This window comes from Dipteris shenzhenensis, chromosome 15 (genome assembly GCF_047967505.1).
Source record: "Dipteris shenzhenensis isolate YYH24624 ecotype China chromosome 15, Dip_SZ_1.0, whole genome shotgun sequence".
In the NCBI taxonomy this organism is placed as follows: Eukaryota; Viridiplantae; Streptophyta; class Polypodiopsida; order Gleicheniales; family Dipteridaceae; genus Dipteris; species Dipteris shenzhenensis.
This window is the reverse complement of record NC_141610.1, coordinates 41,047,614-41,071,428: the sequence shown is the minus strand read 5'-3', so window position 1 is coordinate 41,071,428 and position 23,815 is coordinate 41,047,614. Positions and strand designations below refer to the sequence as shown.

Genomic DNA, 23,815 nt, shown 5'->3' with positions numbered 1-23,815 from the left:
CGGATGAGAGGGATAGACGCAACCATACAAGGGATGTGTAGGGCAGCACTGCAAACTTGGATAGATGGCAGATTGCTAGGTCAATTTTCCAGGATTGGGGTTTCGTTACGGGTTATGATGAGGCGAGGCACTGATCAAGCCAGTTTCTTCAAAGTAGGGCCTAAGGGACTTCTCTAGCCATTTTTAGAGAGACACCCAGAGATGGATGGGAGCCTAGACTCACTCCACTGGTAGCTGATCAGGGTGGTGGATGTGTAGGGCAGTACTGCAAACTTGGATAGATGGCAGATTGCTGGGTCAATTTTCCAGGACGGGGGTTTCGCTATGGGTTATGATGAGGCGAGGCACTGATCAAGCTAGTTTCTTCAAAGTAGGGTCTAAGGGACTTCTCTAGCCATTTTTAGAGAGACACCCAGAGATGGATGGGAGCCTAGACTCACTCCACTGGTAGCTGATCAGGGTGGTGGACCGTTTAGGCAAGGCATGGTTTTTCGATCCTCTCGCATTTCGGATCTCAACACCCCTTTGTGGCGACTTTGGCTTTGGGAGGGCCACCCCCTTCGGGAGATCCGGTGGGACTCAAGAGAGTGATTTTGATCGTCCAGGGTAGGTCGCATATAGAGGGGTGGAGGAGATACTCTTTTTCTCCTACACGACATGGATTGGACGGCTACTACAGATGGAGACATCGACGTGGACTACTTCGAGAGACATGACATCGGACTGAGCAGCAGGTATCCCAAGAGGTCCGTTCTTGTTTCTGGATGAGACTCTGGTCCAGCCTTTGGCCATGCAAGATCTCAGAGTACTTCTGGGTGACCGCTCATGGAGGTCTACCCGTAGGCCTTGGCTAGAGCAAGATGCGGGTGGACGGGCGTTGCCATAAGTGCATGGACGTTGTCTTAGAGACGATCCCACATTGTCTTGGGAGTTGCCCGAGCGCCTAGATTATTTGGCTAGGATCCCTTTCGGATTGTGGCCCAAATGAAGAGTATTCACTGGGATTTCACTTGGGGCATGGCGGCCTGCTTAACAAAGGGGGATCATGCCTTCCACATTGTCGAGGTCTCTCCATCTTACAGGATCATAGACAGAGCATTCATCGGATTGATCTGTATGAGGCGACCCCTCTAGCTTGACAACGTCCTCTTCCAACTCTTGAGGATGGTGTATGGGAGACAATGGCTAGCGTTACACATGGAACATATGGGTCGCGCGTTGTAGCCTTATGATGAGAGAGCATCGTGTTTCACCTACGGCCACTCTGGTTGCTATTTGGCAGGACATCATCTATACTCCGTGCGCCACTTGGGAGCACGTCGGATTCTTTCGCGACCGTCGAAAGGTGGGAGCATTTTTGCAAGGCATGGCTTGCAGGCGTCTGCTACATTTTTGCACTGCGAGGGATTCGTTGATGTATAGTCACGCCCCCCCCTCCCCCGCCGCCAGCCCCCAACCTCCCCACCCTAGTTAGTCCTTGTCCTCAAGATAGTCTAGGCGGTGAGTTGGGTTCTCGAGAAGCAGGCTGGTTTTCTATCTGCAAGTCTTTGGGTTTTTTTAATGGTCAGCGCCTTCAGGATAGCTGACTTGTATGTTCATTGTTCCAAGCGTTAATAGAAAGCTTCTTTTTTGGTTTAAAATAAAATGAAATTGGGAAACCTCCTCTGGAGATTGCTTACCCTTTTCCATGTTGTACTCTCTTTAGGTCTATATTTCTGCTTAACCATACATCCTTAATATATTGTATGTCTTGTTCCTTTTGGCCTGCCACAGGTAGGCCTAAGTGAAGGCAACACTTTTTGGAGAAGCTATCTTGTTTCTGGCTTGTGGGGGAAAATAGGTGGCATGTGATTTCCACCTTTTCTTCTCTCTTTCTCTCTCTTTCTATTTCAAGGCAAGCTCTCTCTCTCTCTCTCTCTCTCCCCCCCCCCCCCCTTCTCTTCTCCTTGGTGTGAATCCAAGTCATCTCTCTCTCATTCGCGCTCTCACTCTCTCCCCCCTCTTTTGCTGGTTGCACGGCAGGCCACTTGAACGTCGTTCACCTTGTTTCTTTTCTATCTAAAATTCTTTTTGGTTCATGTGGTAAAGTAGTAAGCTCATTGAGTTCAACTAGGAATTCAGTTCCCATGAGCTCATCATCATCTCCTAATTTTCTTTTTAGCCTACTTACATGAAAAATTGGATGTACTTGGTAAGGCTAATTTGTAAGCATGATGTCCAATTCTCTTCAGTATTATGAATGGTCCACAATACCTAGGAGACAACTTTGGACATGTACGTTTCTTTAGAGATCTTGAAGATTCAGGTACCTTGAGGTAGACTTTCTAATTTATTTTCTTCAATCTCCCACCTTCTACGTTGGGGGTTTGCTTACTTACCTTGTTTCTCTTTCCTTCCACCTTGGAGTTCCCTCTAGAGCTCTCTTCCGTGCCAAATGGTTGCCATGTGGATTCTCCTTGGTGTGTGACGTGTCCTGAATGGACCTTATATTAATTCCCTCTAAAGGGCCTTCCCAATTGCATCTTTAGTTAGTGCCTAGCTCTAGGAATACCCCCTAGACCCTTCCCTTTTGATCCACATTAGCAAGCATTGTCCAGCCCTCTTGTTTCCCTCCTCACCATAATCCCATCGCACGGTTCCAGGATTATGGCTGATGTAACAGAAAGAGAACTAGCCTTCTCTAGAAACAGGGTGTTTGACAGCTATGTCTTTTCCTTTTGTTTTATTCCACAATCAGTGCCACATGGATTGCTGATTTGTGTGGTTGGTTTCTTTTCAAGCATTAATAAAAAGTTCTTTTCTTTGGGGAAAAAAAAGTATGAATGCTAAGTACACCAGGAGCAAGGACTCTTAAGCATCTTTTATGGCAGTAACTCTTTCAAAAGTCTTAGAAAGCTCACCTTGACCCATTCAAGACACCCTCATTTGGAAATCTTACTCTTGTAGGGTGTATCTAATCAATCGACTCCCAATATCACCAAAATATCTAATCAACCCACACCCAACCTTATGAAGATACCTCATCCAACCTAATCCACAATTTTTACCTCCTATTGTCTTAAAGATCAACATCCCAGTACAGCCCACAGTTTCCTTCCACTGTTTGCATCTAGGTACATGCCTTAGAGCCTCATCTCACATATATGCGGAGAGGGACCAGTGTTCCCACCGCTTTAGGTCTTGCTTCTAGTTTGGGAGGTGATACACTGTCGAAGTCAAACTCTTGTAGGGTCTATTTAATCAATCCACACCCAACCTTTCCAAAACACCTAAGCAATCTACACCCAACCTTACTGAAATACTTCATCTGACCTAATCCACATTCTTTACCTTCCTGTCTCAAGGATTGACTTCCTAATACAGTGTACTGTTTGCTCCTTGGTACATGCCCTAGAGCCTCACCTCCCATATTCCGGGAAAGGGACAAGTGTTCCCATGTAGTCTCTCACTTTAGGTCTTTCTTCTAGTTTGGGAGGGGATGCGTTGCCGCAGATGATTGTGTTTCCAGGACAGATGGTGAGGGTGGAGGTGCTATCAAACTTGGCTGTGCCTTTTTGAATGTGCCAAAGAGGTTTCGTTTTTTTGTTCGGAATGTTATGCAATGGATCTAGCCTTTGCAATGGGCAATGTGGAAAATCATGCCATGAGAAGCAGGGGCTGTGATTAGTAGCAATCCTCCAGTCACACATTGGTTCAGAATTTTGCCTTCCTATCTGTATGAGACTGTATACTTGACACACTTAAAGAGCATGGAAATTATTGGGGCATCAAACTTCTAAGTGAACATCACAACATCAGTTAGAAGCCCAAGGATGGCTAGAAACTTCTGCAATTGGTACTGAGAATCTCAATAGGAGTCAAGCTTGCAATGACACCCAGACGTGCATTTTGATGTTTGCAGGAACTCGAAAAGCTGTCAACAAAGTTCAGTGAGCATGTATTGGATTCAACTAAAAAGTTTGAAAAGCTGATAACTAATAAGGATGACATCATGGGATTGCCAGCAACGGCTCTTGGTGTTGCCGCTCAAGCAGCAGTAGGAAAGGTATCAATTAGGGCATGTATTTTTGCGGCATGATGATGTTTTTGATATGGATGCTAACCTTGCATTCACTCATAACTATGAGTTATCTGGCTTGGATAGTTTGTTACATTTTTTGTATCATTTAGCCGATCAGGTTTCTTTCTTGAATTTTCTGATTCCAGAGCTTTGCTGTATTGTTTTAATCATCTATGTAGGGTTATGAGGGTGCAACAGCAGAGAATGGTCCATGACTTATCACGTTGGACTTTCCTAGCTATATGCTAGTTATCTGGCTTGGATAGTTTGTTACATTTTTTGTATCATTTTAGCCGTTCAGGTTTCTTTCTTGAATTTTCTGATTCCAGAGGTTTGTTATATTGTTTTAATCATCTATGTAGGGTTATGAGGGTGCAACAGCAGAGAATGGTCCATGGCTTATCACGTTGGACTTTCCTAGCTATATGCCAGTAATGCAACATGTGCACAATCGTGCACTAAGGGAAGAACTTTATCGTGCCTATATGACACGTGCTTCCACAGGGGAATTGGACAACACTCCTGTTATCAGCCAGATTTTGCAACTTCGTCTGGAAAAAGCAAAGCTCCTTGGCTACAACAATCATGCAGAGGTAATCATTGCACATTCAAAGCTCTGAATGTCCAGATGCTCTATATGATGTTAGAAGCCTCACGTTTTCTATGTTGGGTTTTGTGATCTAAATCTCTTTCCTCAGGTAAGCATGGCTATGAAAATGGCAACTTTAGAGAAGGCAGAGGAACTTTTAGAAGATCTTCGGAAAACGTCCTGGGAGCCTGCTCTAAAAGGTTCTTGCCACTCTGTCAGTCTGCTATCAAATAACTCCAAGCAGTAATTCTAGGCAGAGATTTGTATAGTGGTAATATGTCTTGAAATATGTTAAATTGGGATCAAGACCATTTATGGGGTGCGCTAAAGTTGGTGTTTAAAGCTTGAACGCTGGATCTTGTACACATATTTAATATTTTATGTTTGAATGCAAACGGGTGGTAGACCTTGAAGATTTGAAGACCTTTGCAAAAGGAAAAGGTGCACCTGAGGGAGACAATATGTGCAATTGGGATGTCAATTTCTGGAGTGAACGGCTCCGGGAGGGAAAATACAGCATCAATGAGGTTCTTCTATCTTCCATATAGCTGGCCATCTGCTTTGTGCAATTCTGTAGGAAAAAATGTAAATAGAAGACATAAGAGCACGACAAAGATCGGGGCTTTGAATCTGTAGTGAATGTCAGGGCATAAACAGAATGGATTAAATGTCCATTAGGCTTTAAGCGCATTGTATGGTGGGCTTATGACAGCATAATTCACATCATTGTGTTGAAGTGTTGTTTTGCAGGAAGAGCTGAGGCCATTTTTTTCTTTACCACGTGTTATTGATGGCTTATTTGGGCTTGCCAAAACTATATTTGGGGTGGACGTTGAGGCTGCTGATGGCCTGGCTCCGGTAAATGTTCAGCTCCTTGTGCTTGTGTCTAACATAACCTCTGGAAACTGGACAAGGAGAAACTGTCACTGTAAGCACATACATTATGTCTGTGGGTGCAGGTTTGGCATCAGGATGTTCGTTTTTTTAGGGTCAAGGATTCAGCTGGGGAGACAATTGCTTACTTTTATTTAGACCCTTACTCAAGGCCCTCTGAAAAGAGAGGAGGTGCTTGGATGGATGAAGTTGTAGGCCGCAGCAGGTTACTGGCACCAGAAGGCAGCTCAAGAAGGCTTCCTGTGGCACATATGGTCTGCAATCAAACACCACCTGTTGGGGACAAGCCGAGCCTCATGACATTTCGTGAGGTGATTTTGTTTCTGGAACTCTGTTTTTAATGATGCTACAATATGGCAAGCAACATATTTGATAAGTAAACAAATTGTTGTTGTAGTTATTACAGTTTCTCAATCAAAATCGTGCTATGTAATAGTTCATTGTAATTATACATGTCTCTCATTATTTACTTGTTTGGATGGTTTTTCTGATGGCATTACAAAGGTCGAAACTGTCTTTCATGAGTTTGGGCATGCTTTGCAACACATGCTCACTAGGGAAGATGAAGGCCTGGTTTCTGGCATCCGTGGTGTTGAATGGGATGCTGTAGAGCTTCCCTCTCAGTTTATGGAAAACTGGTGTTACCATAGGTAATCTTTTCAGATATATAGTCTTTACTGTTTGTAGGACATTAAATGCATTACTAGTCTACATAATAATGGGCCATCATAATTATGAAAATTTTGAGGCGAGTCTTCAGTGGTTTTGATTTTTATTAGGGGATACACTTCAGGCATACTTACAGCTGTTTATCTTTGTGTGTCCTATATGTGTTTGGCCTTTACCAGATGCTTTATGAACGTCTGTCCACAGGCTATGAGTATAGAGAATTTTTATTTTTTCGCTCATTTGGTTGCTTTTCTTTTGTTCTTGTGTCTTTTAGACTTTGTGTTCTCTTACTGTAACACAGTAAGCTTTAGCATCAGGGTTTGATGAGGATTTCTGGAAGCAGGTGGCTTCTTCATACAGCACTCTTGGAATTTCAGTCCTGGGATGGGTAAACTCCGTTGTGGTTGCTGAGGGCCAACTAATCCTAGGCAGTGATTGGATAGTTTAAGATGAAATTTCCATTGCTAGGTCTCTTTCCCATCCTTTCTTTCCTTAACTTTTGGGAGAAAGGGATTCCCCTTTTTCTGTTTATGTCTTGTTGGAGATGAAAGGTCGGTTCGCCTAGCTTAGAAACCATGTTGGCTCACCTTTCACAAAGATCTGCTCTTTTTAACACTTTTGATGTGTTGGCATAGTATCAATTTCATATGGCTGCTAGAGTCATGGTGTTCAGAATTTGCAAAGGGAGCCTGTAAAGCTCTAGTGTTGCCTGTCTCTATGAAACTCCCAAGTGTCCAAGCACCAATCTCCTCTTAGCCACCACCTTCTGTAACCCGCTTTCATGACTCATTCATTTCCAGTAAACAGAAGGTGCCCCGATTCACTAGAAGGCTCCATGCTATATTTAACTGCTTGCTAAGTCCTAATCCCCACTCCATGCATTTAATCAATCAAGCCCTTTTGGGTCTTCAACTAATTCACTAACATATATTATTGCCCAATAGGCACATACTACTAGGTGCATAGTTAATGAACTAACACACTAATATGTATGGAGGCCTCAAAGCCTTTTAGTCGTCTGCGGCCCTGATCATCAAAGACCTCTATAGCTAAATCTTGGACTAGTCCTTGTGATACACCAAAACAATCAACTATTTACATTTAGATACATTACCATTGGTCTCTCTAAGGACTTTTTATCACCAACCTATGTGAGCTCCTGCTACATTCTAACCTATGTGAGGTCCTGCTACATTCTAAATGGAAAGTAACATTCCTTCCCTCTTCAAGCATGAAAGTCCTCAATGGTGAAATCTGAGAAGGCTCTCCATATCTGGTAAGCAGATTCCCAGGTAACCTCAGATAGAGGAAGATCATGCCAAGCAATCAGCATCGTGGGTATCTTCTGGTTTTGAACATTCATTTCTCCTTGGTCTAGGATTCTGGCTGGCTTGCGTGTTGCATTTTCCACTAGTTCCTGTAACATAACAATCCTAATCAATTAATGAATCAGTTGTCACAAAAATCGTTTTAAAAAAGACACATGAAACAATGTATGTGCCTTGCAAACTTATGGTAATTCTAATCGATAGGCAACCTTGCCTATTCTCTTGGAATTGGCCACCGCCCACAATATCGGGGTGATATTGTCCTGTAACTAAGGATTTAGCATGTGAAGGAATGTTGAGACTCTTTCTCCATCTTCAAATGTGAAGGATTTAGCACAGGTGGCACTGTTCCGTCTCCAAACAAAACAACATAAGAAAATCCAAAATACAAAAATAAACTTGAAAACCATGTACAACGTCAGCTATCCATGAGGTGTATTTTAACAAATAGAGTATTTTAATACTATCTGTAAGTGAATATGCAAAGGCAATGGAGCATGTTCAGATGAATTGGGAGCTTGCCGGTTAAGTTTGTTTGGTGATTTGGCAAGTGATGTTCAAAGAAGTGAATTGTAAACAAAATCTTAGCTTAATTGAGCATCAACAGTGTGATGTTGACACGGAATATGCAAAGGCAGTGGAGCATGTTCAAATGAATTGGAAGCTTGCCAATTGAGTTTGTGTGATGATTTGGCTATGGTATTCAAAAGAAGTGAATAGAATGTACGGTTTAATGGTGACTGAACTATGGTATTCAAAAGAAGTGAATAGGATGTACGGTTTAATGTTGACTGAACTAACATACTTGTATGTTTCTAAATTGCCATTTCTTGGATAGCTAATAGCAAGACACAATGCATGCTGATATGAGATGCCAAGACTCATTATTTATCAAGTGCATTTGCTATAGGAAATGGTTGGAAATTGTTTTTGTGAGAATGGAGATGTATGGTCTCTCACAAGTTTACTCTAGGAAGATGAGGCCTATTATTAGAAGTTTTTTAAAGTGATGGAATTGCACCATATTTAACTTTGATTCCAAGAATCCTTATGCACAAGAGATTGTGCATGGAGGAGGATATGCATGTTTTGGAGTATGCACAATTATTGTAGAAAACATAGTACAATGTTTTGAAAAGGATTAAGGTTAGTCCCCACCTAAAGCTTTGAAATTTGAAACCGATTAAATTTGTGCTCAATGTAAAAGGATGATTTCTATTGATGGACTTTACTATATCTTGAACTTAAAACTGCCATGGAAACTTTAAGAACATAAAATATTGAAATGCCATACAACGGGAAGGGTTCAAAAAGGAAACATAAAGAGATCCGATGCAGCATGGGGGTGTGTGACGGCCACTCGAATAATGCTGTGTGCTCGACCTCCTTGCTAGCTTGCACCCCCCTCTCTTGTTTTCTCTTCTGTTTCCCTCCCTCTCAGGCCAATAGATCTCAGCCCGTTTTTGGCTGGTCTTCTTCCTGTGAGAAGTGCAGCAGAAATGCACAGCAAACAAAGAGCACAAACACTGCGAAATGGAAGGCAAGAGAAAAGGAGACAAGACTGCACAAGATCTCCGGGGAAAGCCTCTACTACTGGCTGGAAACCCTGAACAAGATCTCCAGGGATAACTGGCTGAAAAGGCCCCTATAATTAGGGCCCCCTCCACTTGCCCAGAGGGGCCGATTCATCCGACCAGGGCCAACCCTGGGTCGGGTCCCTACACCACGGTTGGGGGCCAGGTTGTCCCCCCAACCAAGGTGCCACCTAGGCTCCACGTAGGTGGCCTAGTGGCAGCCCTAACCAGGCCATGGGGGCGGGCAAAAACAGCCCCGCACCCCTCTCCATGAAGCGCGGCTGACGCAGCCCCTAGACGGTACTGTATGAACCTGGGAGCGGGTGAACAAACAACGCCGCACCCCCGAACCTGTCTGGGATAGATGCGCCTCGAGCAAAACATTCCCATCTACCTCTCTTGGGTGGGCAGACCCACAAGCCAGGCCCTCACTCTCCCTCACATGGGCAGGCAGACCCATAACCAGGGCCCTCACTCTATGATACATAAGATGTCACCTCTAATACCCTCTCTCAGCTCCCCGATCATGGATCAACCTCAAGGAGCTGGAATGATCTCCAAGTAATTGCTGTGCCAAGGGCTTGGTGAAGAGGTCCGCCTTGTCCTCCGTTGTACAGTAGATGAGTTGGATCATGTCAGCGAGCACCTTCTCCCGGACATAATGGTATTGGATCTCAACACGCTTGAAACTGGCCTTCGATCAACAATAGGGCAGTGTTCTTCTTCTACTTAGTCATAAACTTCATAAATGGCCACAATGCAAGCTTCAGTGACCTCAATCAATTAGCACAACTTAGAAACAAACTTCAACAACAACAAAGGTGAGGCTAGAATGCCCCTGCTCAATGAAAATGGTACACAGTGCACCCACTGGCCCCAAATGCCTTGGCGCCCGTTACGGTATTTATTTAATGCTTCTAAATTGAAATGTTTTACAACAGGGGTTCAACCCTGCGTTCCTCTTTGCAAATCCTCTACCTGTCTTCAAGTGCACCACTAGAATTCCCACTGGCAAGGCATACTCAGGCATCCACTTCTGAGTAGACTCAACTGAGAGGCATTTGGGCATCCATACCTTTGACAAACTGAGCTCAAGGGGGGAGGTGCTACCATCCTCTCGAGCACCAGGTAATGCTCCAAATCTCTGCTGTTCTGAACCTATAGGAGCTTGTACCGCATTGGTGGGCGCAAGCTAAAACGCGTCCAAGTAGAGCTGCAAAATCTGAGGTGACTCTGCTAGGTCACCCTCCTCCGTCCACCTTGCATCCAGTGCAGGATAATTCGTGAACTTCACCAGGTAGCGATGGGAAACTCTACCTTTCACTTTTCTTTCCATATGTGCCAAAATCTGTTACGGAACCAAGATTTCATCCAAATCTTCCACCTCGGGCTGATCCTCATGAAGCAAGTAAGGAGGCACGTCACCGTAGAAAGGCTTCAATAAATTCACATGAAAGGCATTGTGTATGGTCCAAGTGGCAGGTAGCTTCAGCCTGTAAGCTACATCATCAATGCATTCAAAAACCTGAAAAGGATCATAATACCGCATCTTCAGCTTTGTGCACACTCAAGGGTAGTGGGAGACCTTGTGGTGGAGATGAGTCCCTATGTCTTTATTGCAAAGGTGCATGGAAAAGGTGCTTCACTAGAAAGCTATATGCTTTTGGCTGCATGGTAACTGAAGAGTTGTGATGGCTTTTTGAAAAAGGATGGTGATAGCTCATGGTTTGTATGGGCCTAAAGGTTTCAAAGGGGTTCAGGAGCTGAGAGAGGAGTTGACACGACAATAAATGGTCGTGTGGGAGGATTGCTGCCTTCATGCTGGTGAAAGGAAAAGAGGATGAGAAATTCAGCATGGTACCCATATTCTTTTTTTTTTTTTCCAAGAAAAAGACTTCTATTAAGTAAGAGAAAAACCCGCGAGAGCAAGCTCAAAGCGGAATACATCATGAAATCATAAGGATAAATAAAAAACCCCCTCAGAGTGAGGTGGAAAACAACCAAGGCTGAGGCTGAAAGTGCCACCTCAACCCTGTAGTAGTTTTAGAGAAGAAAGGAGAATCCTTCCATTCCCGGAAGAAAGAAGCCCTCCTAGCTGAGGCTGCATGGGAGTCTCCCTGCATACCCGTCCATACGGCCATCAAAGTATGTACGATGTCTGTCCAGATGCTTGCCAATGTGTGCGAGGGATGAACCTGAGTACCCTCCAAAGCCTCTGTGCATCTGGCTCTCCAATATGCCAGGATGCTATGCTCGCTAGAATCTCCCAAGAAGTATCCACAGAGGCATGTACAGCTGTAAAAGGAAGGTGTGGTACCACATCCAACGAACAGGACTCAATCCGATGACGTCGAACCGAAATGGCCCGAGGAGTCAACTCTCCCATAGAAAACCTGAGGTCCTGTAAGAGAAAGCCAAGCGACTGAGCCCCATGTCATAAAAAATGGGGAATGGGCAAAGTGACTGAAAATCCTGGCTACCCCCATCCAAATCATCCTCGCCTGTCTGCAATCCCATAAGCAATGCTGGATAGACTCCGAAGCAAAAAGGCATGGAGGGCATGTAGGGTCGGCTCCAAACCTGGACCTCCAAAGGTTCACTGCAATTCCTCCATGGATAGAAAGCCAAAAGAAGATAGTGATCTTTCTTCCTGTGGGATTTCCAGAGTCTCCTCCAGAAGCACCTCTGCAGATCCGCAGTAATATCAAAAGTGTCCCAATGAGGAACTCTGGAAGGTCTCCAACCTCTACTACTGAGCTGATATCTCTTGGCATTACTGACCGTGTAACGAAAGAAGGGGATGCTCTTCTCTCGATGCCCTGTGTCAATCCACTCCCACTCTTCGGGGTCCCACTGCAAATAGCTGATGGGAACTCTCCCATAGAGCCAGAGCCTCCAAGACCCGGTGGAGAGTAGCCGGGGGTTTGGGTCTAGGAACCACTCTGAATCTGATCCTTGCATCAAAAGACCTACAACCCTGATAGGCTGAAAAGCAGACTCAAGTAAGATGTCCTCTGTGGACCTGGAGCAATTTGCCACCATCCTGGACACTAAAAACCAAAGCATCCTCCTGTGCATCTCAAAAGGCCAAAAGTTGAAGCGGAACCCCGCCTCTCGAAAAAGTATCTGCCCAAGTGGAGGAAGTGAGTGGCATATCATCTGTGTCTACCCAAACCTTTGGAAGGGCTGCCTCAATTTGCAAGATCCTCCCTGCACTCCCTCTGAGATGTCCTGTCAACCTTGATTTGGTCTCCTTTGGAAGCCTGCGGAAAGCTTTCCAAGACCCCATAGAAGATGCAGGTCCCCTCTCCCACTTGGACCACTGCATGTAGAGTGAGGCACCCAATGGTCTGCCATGATCATCTAAAATACTGTCATTCCACATGATGGGTTGCCTATCAATCTCTTCCCGAGAGGAAGGAGGAATCCTCCGAAGAGTGCTTCTGAAACTGGCCCAAGCTTTCAGAATGGCAACCATGAGAGGGGACGAAGGTGATCTGAGGTGTGCTGTGGTGAAGATCCATCTAACACTGCTCATCGAGTCTCCTCCTGAAGAAGGTGTGCACCTCTGTATGCTGCCGATAAGAAAGTCCTTCCACGGTTCCTGCCCTGGCATAAGTCCCCGCACCACCATCTTGCAAAGTAAAGCTCTGCAGTGTAAATCTGGATCAATAATATTGAGACCCCCTTCCTGTGTAGGGAGGATGAGGGTCTCCCAAGCCACCCTGGCTAAGGCATCTGCTGTGCCGTCAAGCCCACTCCAGAGAAAGTTACTGATCGGTCTTCTGAGCTGAATGATGCAGTCCCTAGAACGGCACCAACATGAACAAACAAACCAGGCTGTGGCGAAGAGGACCTGGTTGACCACCACAACTCTAGAGGCAAGATCCAGCTTGGCTGAGCTCCAAAAAAGAAGCTTCCTTCTGATGCTCTCCAAAACGGGAGCAAACTGCTGCGTGGTAGAAATATCCAAGCCAACCTGGCAGCCCAAATACCTGATAGGCTCAGCCCTCTAAACCGAAGTGAATCCTATGTCAAGCCCCCAAACTGGAGTGTCCTCATCACTGATCCAAAAGCCATTGGATTTATGCCAATTTATCTGCGTCCCTGCCGCCAAGAAAAATAAATCCAATGCTGTCCTGAAAGAAGTGAGCGTCTGTGGAGTGGCATCCAAGTAAACTGCTGTGTCATTTGCCAACTCACTGTCAAGTAGCTCCTCTTCCCTTCTGCTGGGAAGTCTCAGCCCAAAGATGTCAGCTTGAGATCTAACATAGATACTCATAGCTTCGGCCACGAACAAAAAAAGGAAAGGAGCAAGGGGGCATCCCTGACGGACTCATCTCGAAATCTGAAATCTCTCACCCCTTACCCCACCAATAAGTACTTGGCTGTGGGCTGATCTGTACAAAGAGGAAACACCTCTGATCCAAGCATCAGTAAAGCCAAAGTGTAGAAGGGTGCCCTCCAAAAAACCCCAATCTACTCTGTCATAAGCTTTTTCAAAATCCAAAAGTAGAATGGCAAGATTGTGGCCACTCTGCATGGCCCACTCTGAAGCTTCCCAGAAAGAAAAAATGTTATCAAAAATGCTTCTGCCATGCACAAATCCCGTCTAAGTGTCATGAATGAGATTAGGGAGAAGTGGCTGCAATCGGAGGCTGATAGCCTTGGCCGGAATCTTGTAACAAGTCCCCAGAAGTGTGATAGGCCTCCACTGGTGGGACACTAAATTTCTGCTACCTCCTTTTGGGTTAAGGTGGATGAGACCCTCTGTAAGCGACCCAGGCATCTCGCCAGAGTCCCAAATGGCCTGCAGGGCTGAAGTAATAAAGTCTCCAATCATATCCCAAAATGCAATGAAAAAAGACGGGGTGAGGCCATCTGAACCTGGGCACTTGCCCTTGTGAAGGGCTGAAAGTGCAGTCCTGAACTCTGTGTTGGTGAAAGGTGCGTCGAGTAGAACATGCATACCCGGATTCACCAACACAGGGATGCTCTGCCAAATAGCCTGTCTAGCATCCTCTCTATCATGTGTCTTAGGATCAGCAGTAAGAAGGGTGGCATAGAAATCTGAAGCTATGCGTAAGACATCATCAGGCTCTGTCTGTAAAACCCCATGTGAGTCAATAAGCTGGGATACACTCTCTCTACTATGTCTAGGGCCAAGAGTAGAGAAAAAGTGTTTATTGACTCTACCACCCATCTGAATCCAGAAGGACTCCCGTGCATGAAAGGCATACTCTGCTCTCTGATCAAGCAATAAGTGCAGATGAGCCCTTGCTGCAGCAAGGCGCTCCTGAATCCAAACATCTGAAGGCCGTTTCTACTCTTCCCTCTGCAAAGCTGCCAACTGCTGGTGAACACCAATCTCACGTCTGAGAATATCTCATCTCCTGGTACAAGCAACTGAGCGGTAGAAGTCGCTAATACCAGAAAGGGCAGCGGCTACATGTGATGGATATGGCTGCCCACCCTCGACATGAGCAACCCATATTTGCAGGGCTGCCTCTGTAAGGTCCTCCTCTGTGTAAAAGGCATCTGGAATCTTGATGCTGGCAGACCGGCCTCTCAAGTGAGGCTCTGAGATAGCCAGCACAATAGGAAAGTGGTCTGAAGTGGAAACCCCAGCAGCAATGCATACCGATCCACCTCTGTCTAGTGCCCAGTCATCTACATAGAATCTGTCAATGCGTGCATGAATAGGCATCTGCTGCCTCCTATTCGATCAAGAGAACAGGAGGGATTGTGGCTGAATAAGAAAGGCATCATCACACCAAGTATCTCTGCCACAGAAGTGAAAAAGGAAGGCATCCCAAGCTGCTCTCTCCAAAGAGTGAAGTCTGCCTTCTCTACCCCCTTTTTTGTCTGACGGTAACTCGACCATGTTAAAGTCACATGAATCCACAATGGGGGCCCAGGAGAGCAAAGTCTTCCACATAAGGACATGTTCCCCTCTAATGTTTGAGGCATACAGGTTAAGGAAACCAACCTTACGCCCTCCAATCAAAAGAATAATCCACTGAGCTCTAGAGGGAATAATGACTCCGTGCCCAACAACTAAGGGGAGAACCGACCGCGAAACTGAAATAGAAGTGCCCCCCCTGGTGCCCAAGGCAGGCGACCAAAAAGTATGGCGAGAAAGCAACTTGCCTGACTTGGCACAATCTCTAGAATCCAGCTTGTGCTCTTGAATAAATAATATATCAATGGAACCCCCAATAACACCTGGATGAAGCTGATCCCGGATCAGCTGTCTACGGCGGCGATGTGGGACGCCACCTAGGCCCTGTATGTTCCAACTAATAATCCTCATCGACGGGAGGATGTAGAGTGGAACACCTTACCCGACCTAGTGGCGGAAACAAACCCCTCAACAGGAGAAGACCTCCTACTCGAGGAGGGAGGGATGGAACCAAGTGGCGGAAAATCAACAGGGGAAAGAACCGTGGCACCTGAAGAAGAAGCCCTGTCAACAGGAAACCCAATCACTGGCTCCCCAAAAGTAGCGGGCACAAACTCCTCCTCTGGGAAATCTGAACCCTCTGCCAAGGCTGAAAATGAGTTCCTGTGGAGCAAGCCAGACACCAGAGTGCGAAGGATCCCTTGTGAGGGAAGAGGATAAATAGTGTAAGCTATCCCCTTCCCCCTATCCAAGGGAGGAAGTGAGGAATGCTCTCTATCCTGTGTCTGTCCAGCCGCAGAGACCTCTCCTGCCTCAAGAAGAGCATTTGGCACCGCTGGATCTAGGGAAGAAGCTGCAACCGAGGAGGAGGTCGAAGCTTCAGCGTCTCGGACTGTGCAAGGTTAGAGTGGAGGGACAGCTCGAGGTGAAGCAGAGTCCACTAAAGTACCCTCGTGAACTAAAGGAGGGATTTGCACACGTGCCGGAACCCACTGGAGAGCGTCGCGTGCCCCTGAGGTAGGTGGGGGTCGAGGAGCAGGTGATGGACCTGTAACATCCCCTTGTCGAGGCCGAGGAGCAGGTGCTGGACATGTACCACCACCAATCTGAGGAGGACCGCCATGCGAAGGTCGAGGAGCAGGTGCTGGACCTGTACCACCCCTCTGTCGAGGCCGAGGAGCAAGTGCTGGACCTATACCACACCCCTGTCCCCCCTGCTGAGGCCATGGGGCGGTAGCTGTACCAGAGGGCTTCTTGGGCCTTTTCTTCTTCCTAGGGCAATCCTTGGCAAAGTGTCCAGAGGTCCTACAAATCCTGCACTGGTCCTGTCTGCCTGAAATCTCTCCTCTCTGGCGAAAAAAGGAACCATCCAGGCGCTGGATCATAACATGATCCATCTTGAGGTTAGGATCCTTGCAAAGGACCCTAACTCTAGGTACCCCATCAGCCTTGGTTGCCTCTACTGCAGTCAATGGCAACCTAGGGAGGGGTGGGATCTCAGCAACTGTGCCAAAATGCTCCCCAATAACAGAAAGAAGTCGATGGTAAACCTGGGGAAGCCCGGGGAATCTGATGAAGAGCGAAAAGATTTTCTTATCTACCTCCACTGGGTCGAAACCAATATGAAAGGCTTCAAAGAAGATCTTCCTGTGTCCCAGGTGTAAAAACTCAGCCTTGAGCACAGTGCTCGCAGCCTCTGGAGTGTCAAAAACAACCTGGAAAAACCTCGTCCCAGAAGATGAACATCTAACAATCATGGAGTGAGGTCTGGGGGGAGAGCCGCAAGCATCCAGTCTCTGGCTTGGGATCTGGAGGGGTGAGACCCGAAGATGCGTGCTAGCAACGTGGTAGAGCATTCAATCTCTACATCCTTCTTGAGCTGCTGCAACTCGTCTTTAGAAAAGGTAATAGTTTTCGCGGCCGGTGGAGGTGGAGTAGGATTGGCTGACGGAGTATCCATCGCCAATTGAGGTGAGGAGGCCGACTCTAACAAATTAAAGGCTCCTTCTGTTCCAAAAAAAGCTGCGGGAGAAAGGGGGGTAGAAAAAAAGGGGAAGGAGGCGAGGAGGGAGCAGGGGGAAGGGGCGAGAAGGGGAGGGGTAAAGGGGAGAGACTGAGAGGCTGAAGGGGAGAGGGGCATGCTGAGAGGGAGGGAGGGGGCAGGCTAGGAATAGGAAAGGGAGAGGAAGGAGATGCTGGAAGGGGGCGGTCTGGGAGGGGGAGGGCTGAGAGGGAGAGGAGAGGAAGGAGAGGGAGAGGAAGGAGAGGGAGAGGAAGGAGGGGGAGGGGCAAGGAGGGGGCGAGGAGCAGGCTGAGAGGGGGAGGAGAGGGAGCGGGGAGTGAAGGGAAGGGGGAGGAGAGGGAGAGGAGGGGTTGTGCTGAGAGGCAGAGAGGGGGCGGAGAGGTAGGGAGGGGGGGGGGAGCAGGCAGGGAGGGGGCGGAGAGGCAGGGAGGGGGCGGGGGAGCAGGGGGCAGGCTGAGAGGCAGAGAGGGGGCGGGGGAGCAGCAGGCAGGGAGGGGGCGGAGAGGCAGGGAGGTGGTACCCATATTCTCAAAGATACCTCTCTAGAAAAGACTTGTCATCCGCGGGTCTCTATCACTGACAATTGATTGAGGCATTCCGTGATGTTTAAACACATGAGACATAAAGAGTCTTGCCATCTGGTCTGCTGTAATTTTCTTCCTTACAGGAATGAAGTGGGCCTGCTTGCTGAATCTGCAAATAATGGTCCATATCTCATCATGTCCCAATGGTGTACGAGGGAGATCAAAGATAAAATCCATGGCAATGCTCTCCCAGGGTCGATTGGAATAGGTAGAGGATGCAGCAGTCCAGCCAGCTTTTGCCTATCATATTTCACCTTTTGGCAAGTGATGCATGTCCTGACATATGCCTCGACATCCTTCCTCAATGATGGCCAAAAGAAATAGTGCTCCACAGCTTTGATGGTGGCATCAATGCCTGTGTGTCCTGCATAGGGTGGAGCATGACTCTCTATCAACACTTTGGGCCTCAATTGTTTCGTGACACACAGTCTGCCATGCATCATCAAAAATCCGTCTTTGAGAGTATAGTGCTCATGCCTCTATCCATCAACCAACTGAGCATAAATACATGAAAAATCTGCATCATGGGCATATTGATCCTTCATGGCATCAAGCTCATCATGATATGCAATGGTCACTGCTGAAACTTGTGGCTTAACAGACACTGCATCTGGAGTGGGCTTTCGTGAGAGTGCATCTGCAACAACATTCTTCTTCCTAGGCACATGCACAATCTGAAAATGAAACATAGAAATAAAATTTGCCCACCTCATATGCTTCTCAGACAATTTTCTCTGAGTGAGAAAGTATCGCAGTGATTGATGATCGGCCTGAACATGAAAATCAGCACCCAAAAGATAATGCTTCCAGGTCGAAAGAGCATGTATGACAGCCAGCATCTCTTTCTCATAGATGCCAAAATTCATTTCAGCATCTTGGAGCACTCTACTCTCGTATGCCACGACTCTTCCATTCTGCATATATACCCCTCCTATGTTGTTCCCACGTGCATCTGCTTGGATAGCAAAGGGTTTGCGAAGATCTGGCAAAATAATCACAGGATCTGAGCAGAATTTCTCCTTCAGTGGGTCAAAAGCTATAGTTTCTTTGGGATCCCATTTGAAAGTGACCCTGCAAACCGGTTTAGGAAGGTTGACTTGACATTCATCTGATAAATTGGCCATTGCTAATAAGCAGTAACCGCCAAGGCTCTCTTGAGAGTGGCCTTTGGGAGTGGGGTCAAAGGTGTCGTCATAATTGATGTTAGGTCGCTGCGAGTACGTTTGGCCACGAGATGGGCTTTATGTTTATCCACAAGACCATCGGGTGAGTACTTGGTCTTGTAGGTCTTGTAAACCCACTTGACACTAATTACCAAACGGTGCTTGGGTCTTGGAACCAACTCCCAGGTCCGAATCTTTTCGATGGAGTCTAAGTCTAGCTCCATGGCCTTCTTCCAGTGCTCTTGAGAGAGCGCTTGTTGGATTGTTGGGGGCTCTTTGTCTTTGAGAATATGGGACATCAAGGAGTAGTTGACCTCTAGCGGGGTTGCTTCCAGAACCTTCTCCTTATTATGGTGAGATCAAGGTGGACCGCCCTCTTCTCTGAGCCATGAAGGAGGAACATCTATGACGCTTGAGTCACGAAGAGTCTCAATCAACCATCTTGATACTTTTCAAGAACCTGACCCTGAACTTTCTTTTGCAGCTTGAGGAGGTGGGGAATCATCTGGCACACGATCTAGGTCACTCTCAAGTCCTCAGGCACCAACAGATCTGATCCAGATACTCAACCTAGGGATGGATCATCAACGCTATCATCATCATCAACTGGCTTTGTAATAAGGGGACAGGATCATCAATACGATCATCATCATCATCAATTGGCTCTGTAACAAGGGGTGGTTCATCTTCAATCATGGGGGATGGAATCTGATCATTAAAGACAACATCCCTTTGAGGACAATGCCCGCCTCGAAGAGTCATACAACCTATAACCTGTCGATTGAGAGTTGTAGTCCACAAATATCATCCGAGTGGACTTAACATCCATCTTCCCCCTTTGTTTCTTGGTAATGTGGACAAAGGCATCACATCTGCATATGCAGAAATAGGATACATATGGTTTCCTTCCAAAATAAGTCTCAAAGGGAGTGACCTTTGGAACAACAGTGTTTGGAGAATGGTGAAGGATATGTACTGTTGTAGCTGTAGCCTCAGCTCAGAGGAACTGAGGAACCTCACGGTGTGCTAGCATGGTCCGAGACATTTCCACCACGGTCCGGTTCTTCTGTTCAACTCTCCCGGCTTTAGAGGTAGTTCCAGTATTTGCAAATTCCCGTTGAGTGTCCTTTGTCACGCAAAATTCTTCAAAGACATGGGAAGAGAGCCAAACTCAGTTTTGACAAGAGCACACCATTCCCTGAACCGGGAATAAGCCAAAGCTTTCTGAGCCAGAAAACAGATCCACATAAATCGGCTGAAATCATGATCCAGCAGCATAAAATATAGCGCACGTATGAGATTGGGGACTGCCATAGGTTCACATAGATCTATGTCAACCAGCTCCAAAGGTGTAAAAGCCCACCGTAAGGCTTGCTTCAGAAACGCGTTCCGGTGTTACTTTCGGCGAATACATGAACGGCACGGACCGTGCTTACTGCCCACAGTAGTTAGACCAAGGACCATCTGTTCCTTGCAGGTCTACTTAGTGCTTCGACATTCAGGTGACCAAAACAAAAATGCCGCTAGTCACCTCGAGGGGATAACTTGATTGAGGAAAGAGTGGACAAAGTATAAATCCCATGATTCACCGTACTAGGGTGAACTACCTGGCTGATTGCTTTATCCTTGACCTCCACAAACTGTCCACCAAATAGAATAGTTGTGCCAAACCTACAGGTCTCATAAACTGGCAGCAGATTGAAACAAAGAGAATAACCTCATGTGGAAGCTCTTGGACCTTGTTGATATGCTCTTGCATTGATGAAGACTTTGCCGGATCCAACACCCTCATCTGAACTTCGAGAGAAACCCTCTTCATGGGGGAGCTTCCGTTATACAAGGATGCCAGGTGCTTCCAAATGCTTTTGGCTACTGCCATATGCTTTACATGATTTATAATTTGAGGGGTAGAGTAAAAAGAAAGGAAATAATGTACCCTTACATTGACTCTATCCCAAAGCTGAGCCATATTCTCGGCCCCCTACTGATTGAGGATCCCTAATTTCTTTGCAAGGGGGTCTGGCCTTTTGACACCCACAAAATGAAGTCTACCAAGTCATTTGACTGCAATACAGACTCCATCATAAAACACCAAACACCTTAGTAATTCTCATTCAGTTGACGATCTAGCAGGAATGTGGGTAATATCAGAATCTTCGCCTTATTCTCTGCCATCTCTGACATGGTAGCCATTTTGAACGGAAGAGGAAGTAGAACAAAAGGAGAAAGGCGGGTGGGAGGATAACAAAAATGGGTATGAAGGAAGAAGAGAGGAGAGGGTTTTTGGCAAGAAAGAAGGAAGGAAGTTTGCATCAGCCACTACCTCCAAGTTCCTATAGTCTGGCCCTCACAAACACCACCTCTCAGATCTAAAAACACCCATCAAAGAAATCACCCTTTTTTTGGTACTCCAAATGGTCTGTACCTCCTTGACCTCCTCTGTGAACAACTCCAAATAGTCACCCCAAAAAAAACTTTCACAGCTTGCTGGTGCCAGGCCCTCTCCAGAGCAAGGTCCTCAATCTCCCTCACATGGGCGGGCAAACCCACAACCATGGCTCTCACTCTATGATACAAGGGATTTTACCTATAACACTTCCTATACCGCCCCTACCTTCTCACAAGGGGCTCTTGGCAGCCAGACAAGAACATTCGATGCCCATGTTAGGGCTGCCGCCAACCCTCTTTTTTTGCCCCCTCAAAGGCTTTGCCCCGCCGTCGAGCCTATTTTCGGTTGCAAGTAGTTTTAGGACCAGTGCTAGACATCTCTCCCTCGTGCCCTTCAATCGGTTGCTTTCGTCCCCGTCCCTCCCCTTTTAGCCACAAACCAGCCCACTTCTCCATCCTCTCATCCCTCTCTACCCTAGATCTTCCTTTGCCAACTATGCCCCTTTTCATCCGTCCTCCTTCTAGGCCCTTGGCTCCCTAACCTCCTAAACCCACCTTGCAGGATTGTCGGTCCTCCGCCTTCCCTCCCCCTCCCAATCAAAGCCCTACCTAGGATTCTTCAAGTTCTTTATCACCAAGTCCGAGCCCAATGTCTTTCCCAAACTTGACCTCATTGATTCAGCTTCCAAGGCCTAAGCTTTGTCAAAGCAACCGCTCTCAGTTCTGGCGCCTAGGGCCCTATGATGACATAGAGATACCAAAGGAATACCCTCTTCCTTGGAGATCTCAGGACTGATCTTACAAGCTTTGAAGGGGATGCCAATGGAACAGTAGGTGGCTCCAATTGCCCCTTTTGGGCTTTCAACTTTGCAACCAGAGGAGACAAGTAGTGGAATCTAATTCTCATAAACCTCATGGTCCAAATGATGGAGATGATGGAGGTGTGGTTGGAATGATAGGTCAGGAACTATGGTCACAATGCCGCCTTTCAGATTGCTTTTCTATGGTAGATATGGTTGTGTTGGCCCTGCGGGGTGTTATTATTTTAGAGAGCAAAAAAAGCCTACCTAAGTGTTGCATAGGCCCCTGCATTTCGGACTACTCACCATCTAAGCCCTAAAAAGCTACTCGATACAAGCAGCCGTGCAGGCTTCCAACCATTGAAAGGCCTTATTCACCACTCACCCATTGTCTCCAAGAGTTGGACGCTAGTGAATTGGAATGTGCACGGTTTTCATTATCGAGCACAGTAGCAGTTGCTGCCACCTGATCTCACCGTCTGAGTTGTAGAGAGGCCTTGTTGAGTGATTAGAAGATATTCTCATGCTCCAAAGGTGTCTGTTCTTACTCGGCTCTCCAAAATCCTAAGGAGAAGTTGAGCACACTTGCCCACTTGAGAGGGGCCATTAGCAAGATGTAGGAGATCGAGGAGGCATATTGGAGGCATGGTTCGTGCAAGTGTTTTGCCATGTTTCATGTGGCCGTTTCAAGGTTTTTTCTGATTCGCGGTAAGGAATGTAGAGCATCAATTGTTCTCTATAATAGTTATCTGGGTCTCGATGCTGATCGAAATGTGTGAACCTAATCACTTGTGATTTCTTCAACTTTTTGTAGGTTAACTTGTTGTATTCCGATACAAATTTGGCAAGTGAAATTAGCTCGAGGCTTGCTGGTCGTGCGGCGTAGTGATCTGTAATTGACGCACACATGATGTCGGTCGAGTCATTGGGTAATGTTTGTAAGACTTTATTAGGTTTTAGCACAGCTGCACGCTGCTGCAATGGTGCTGTATTTATGAACTGCACTGTACGAGAAGCGTGGTGCATCGCCAGTGAAAGGATTAGGTATATTGCCTGCTGTGTCGACATGTGTTGCAAGTTTAAAAATGCAGCTCCCATTTTCTTGATTCGTTCAATCATGTCATCGTTGTCTTGGTTGGATTTCTTTATTATATCGTTAAATGCTCCAGTGATTGTGTTGTCTACCTTTGTGAGGTATAAAGTGCAATATGCGGCCACTGCATATGGGTCCAATATGAACTGAGCATCAGTGTTGGCATCCCATAACGTAGTAGGATCATGGTTGGAGTAGATGAGAGTAGATGGGACCTATCAACCAAGGGACCTTGAGATGATAGCCCATTGTATGCGCAGCTGTCCAAGGGCTCAGAGGATCTGGAGTGCTCCCACATGATGGTGGCCATGATGCATTGTAATGTAGGATGCCACTTGGGGCATGGCAACTTGATTGATAAGAGGGATGAGAGGCTTTCCCCATTGAGATGATATCTCCAGCCTACAAGATAGAAACTCAGGAACTTAGTATGAAGACTTTGTATAAATGGATGCTCAAGTATGTGTGGGTGTGTGGATTTGTATGTGTGAGAGCATACTTTTATACTATGGTCTATACCCACTATTGGGTGCTCATGATGTCAGTGGGGATGTCATAGTAGTGCTATGCGTGATGGAGTTTATGGGTTTCAACCTTATGAGTGACTATCATGAGACTGAAACTGCACTTTGTTGTGTGTTTAGAGGATGAGTTTGGGAATGTTCCTAGATTCATCCAGGTATATACAAGATAGTTGGTATGAGTGTCACTCTCTTGGATATCCAAGACACGATCCTTCCTTCTCGCC

General features: G+C 46.5%; 1 protein-coding gene across 1 annotated transcript in view; it reads left to right on the top strand.

Moving 5' to 3' along the window:
- Nucleotides 1–23,815, top strand: part of LOC147893819 (putative cytosolic oligopeptidase A) — a 164,868-nt gene that overhangs the window by 123,854 nt on the left and 17,199 nt on the right. The window contains exons 5-11 of the mRNA XM_087385768.1: nucleotides 3,902–4,045; nucleotides 4,423–4,653; nucleotides 4,759–4,849; nucleotides 5,055–5,176; nucleotides 5,400–5,507; nucleotides 5,609–5,854; nucleotides 6,048–6,193. Coding sequence (XP_087241894.1) covers nucleotides 3,902–4,045; nucleotides 4,423–4,653; nucleotides 4,759–4,849; nucleotides 5,055–5,176; nucleotides 5,400–5,507; nucleotides 5,609–5,854; nucleotides 6,048–6,193 — 1,088 coding nt within the window. The remainder of the gene's footprint in view (nucleotides 1–3,901; nucleotides 4,046–4,422; nucleotides 4,654–4,758; nucleotides 4,850–5,054; nucleotides 5,177–5,399; nucleotides 5,508–5,608; nucleotides 5,855–6,047; nucleotides 6,194–23,815) is intronic.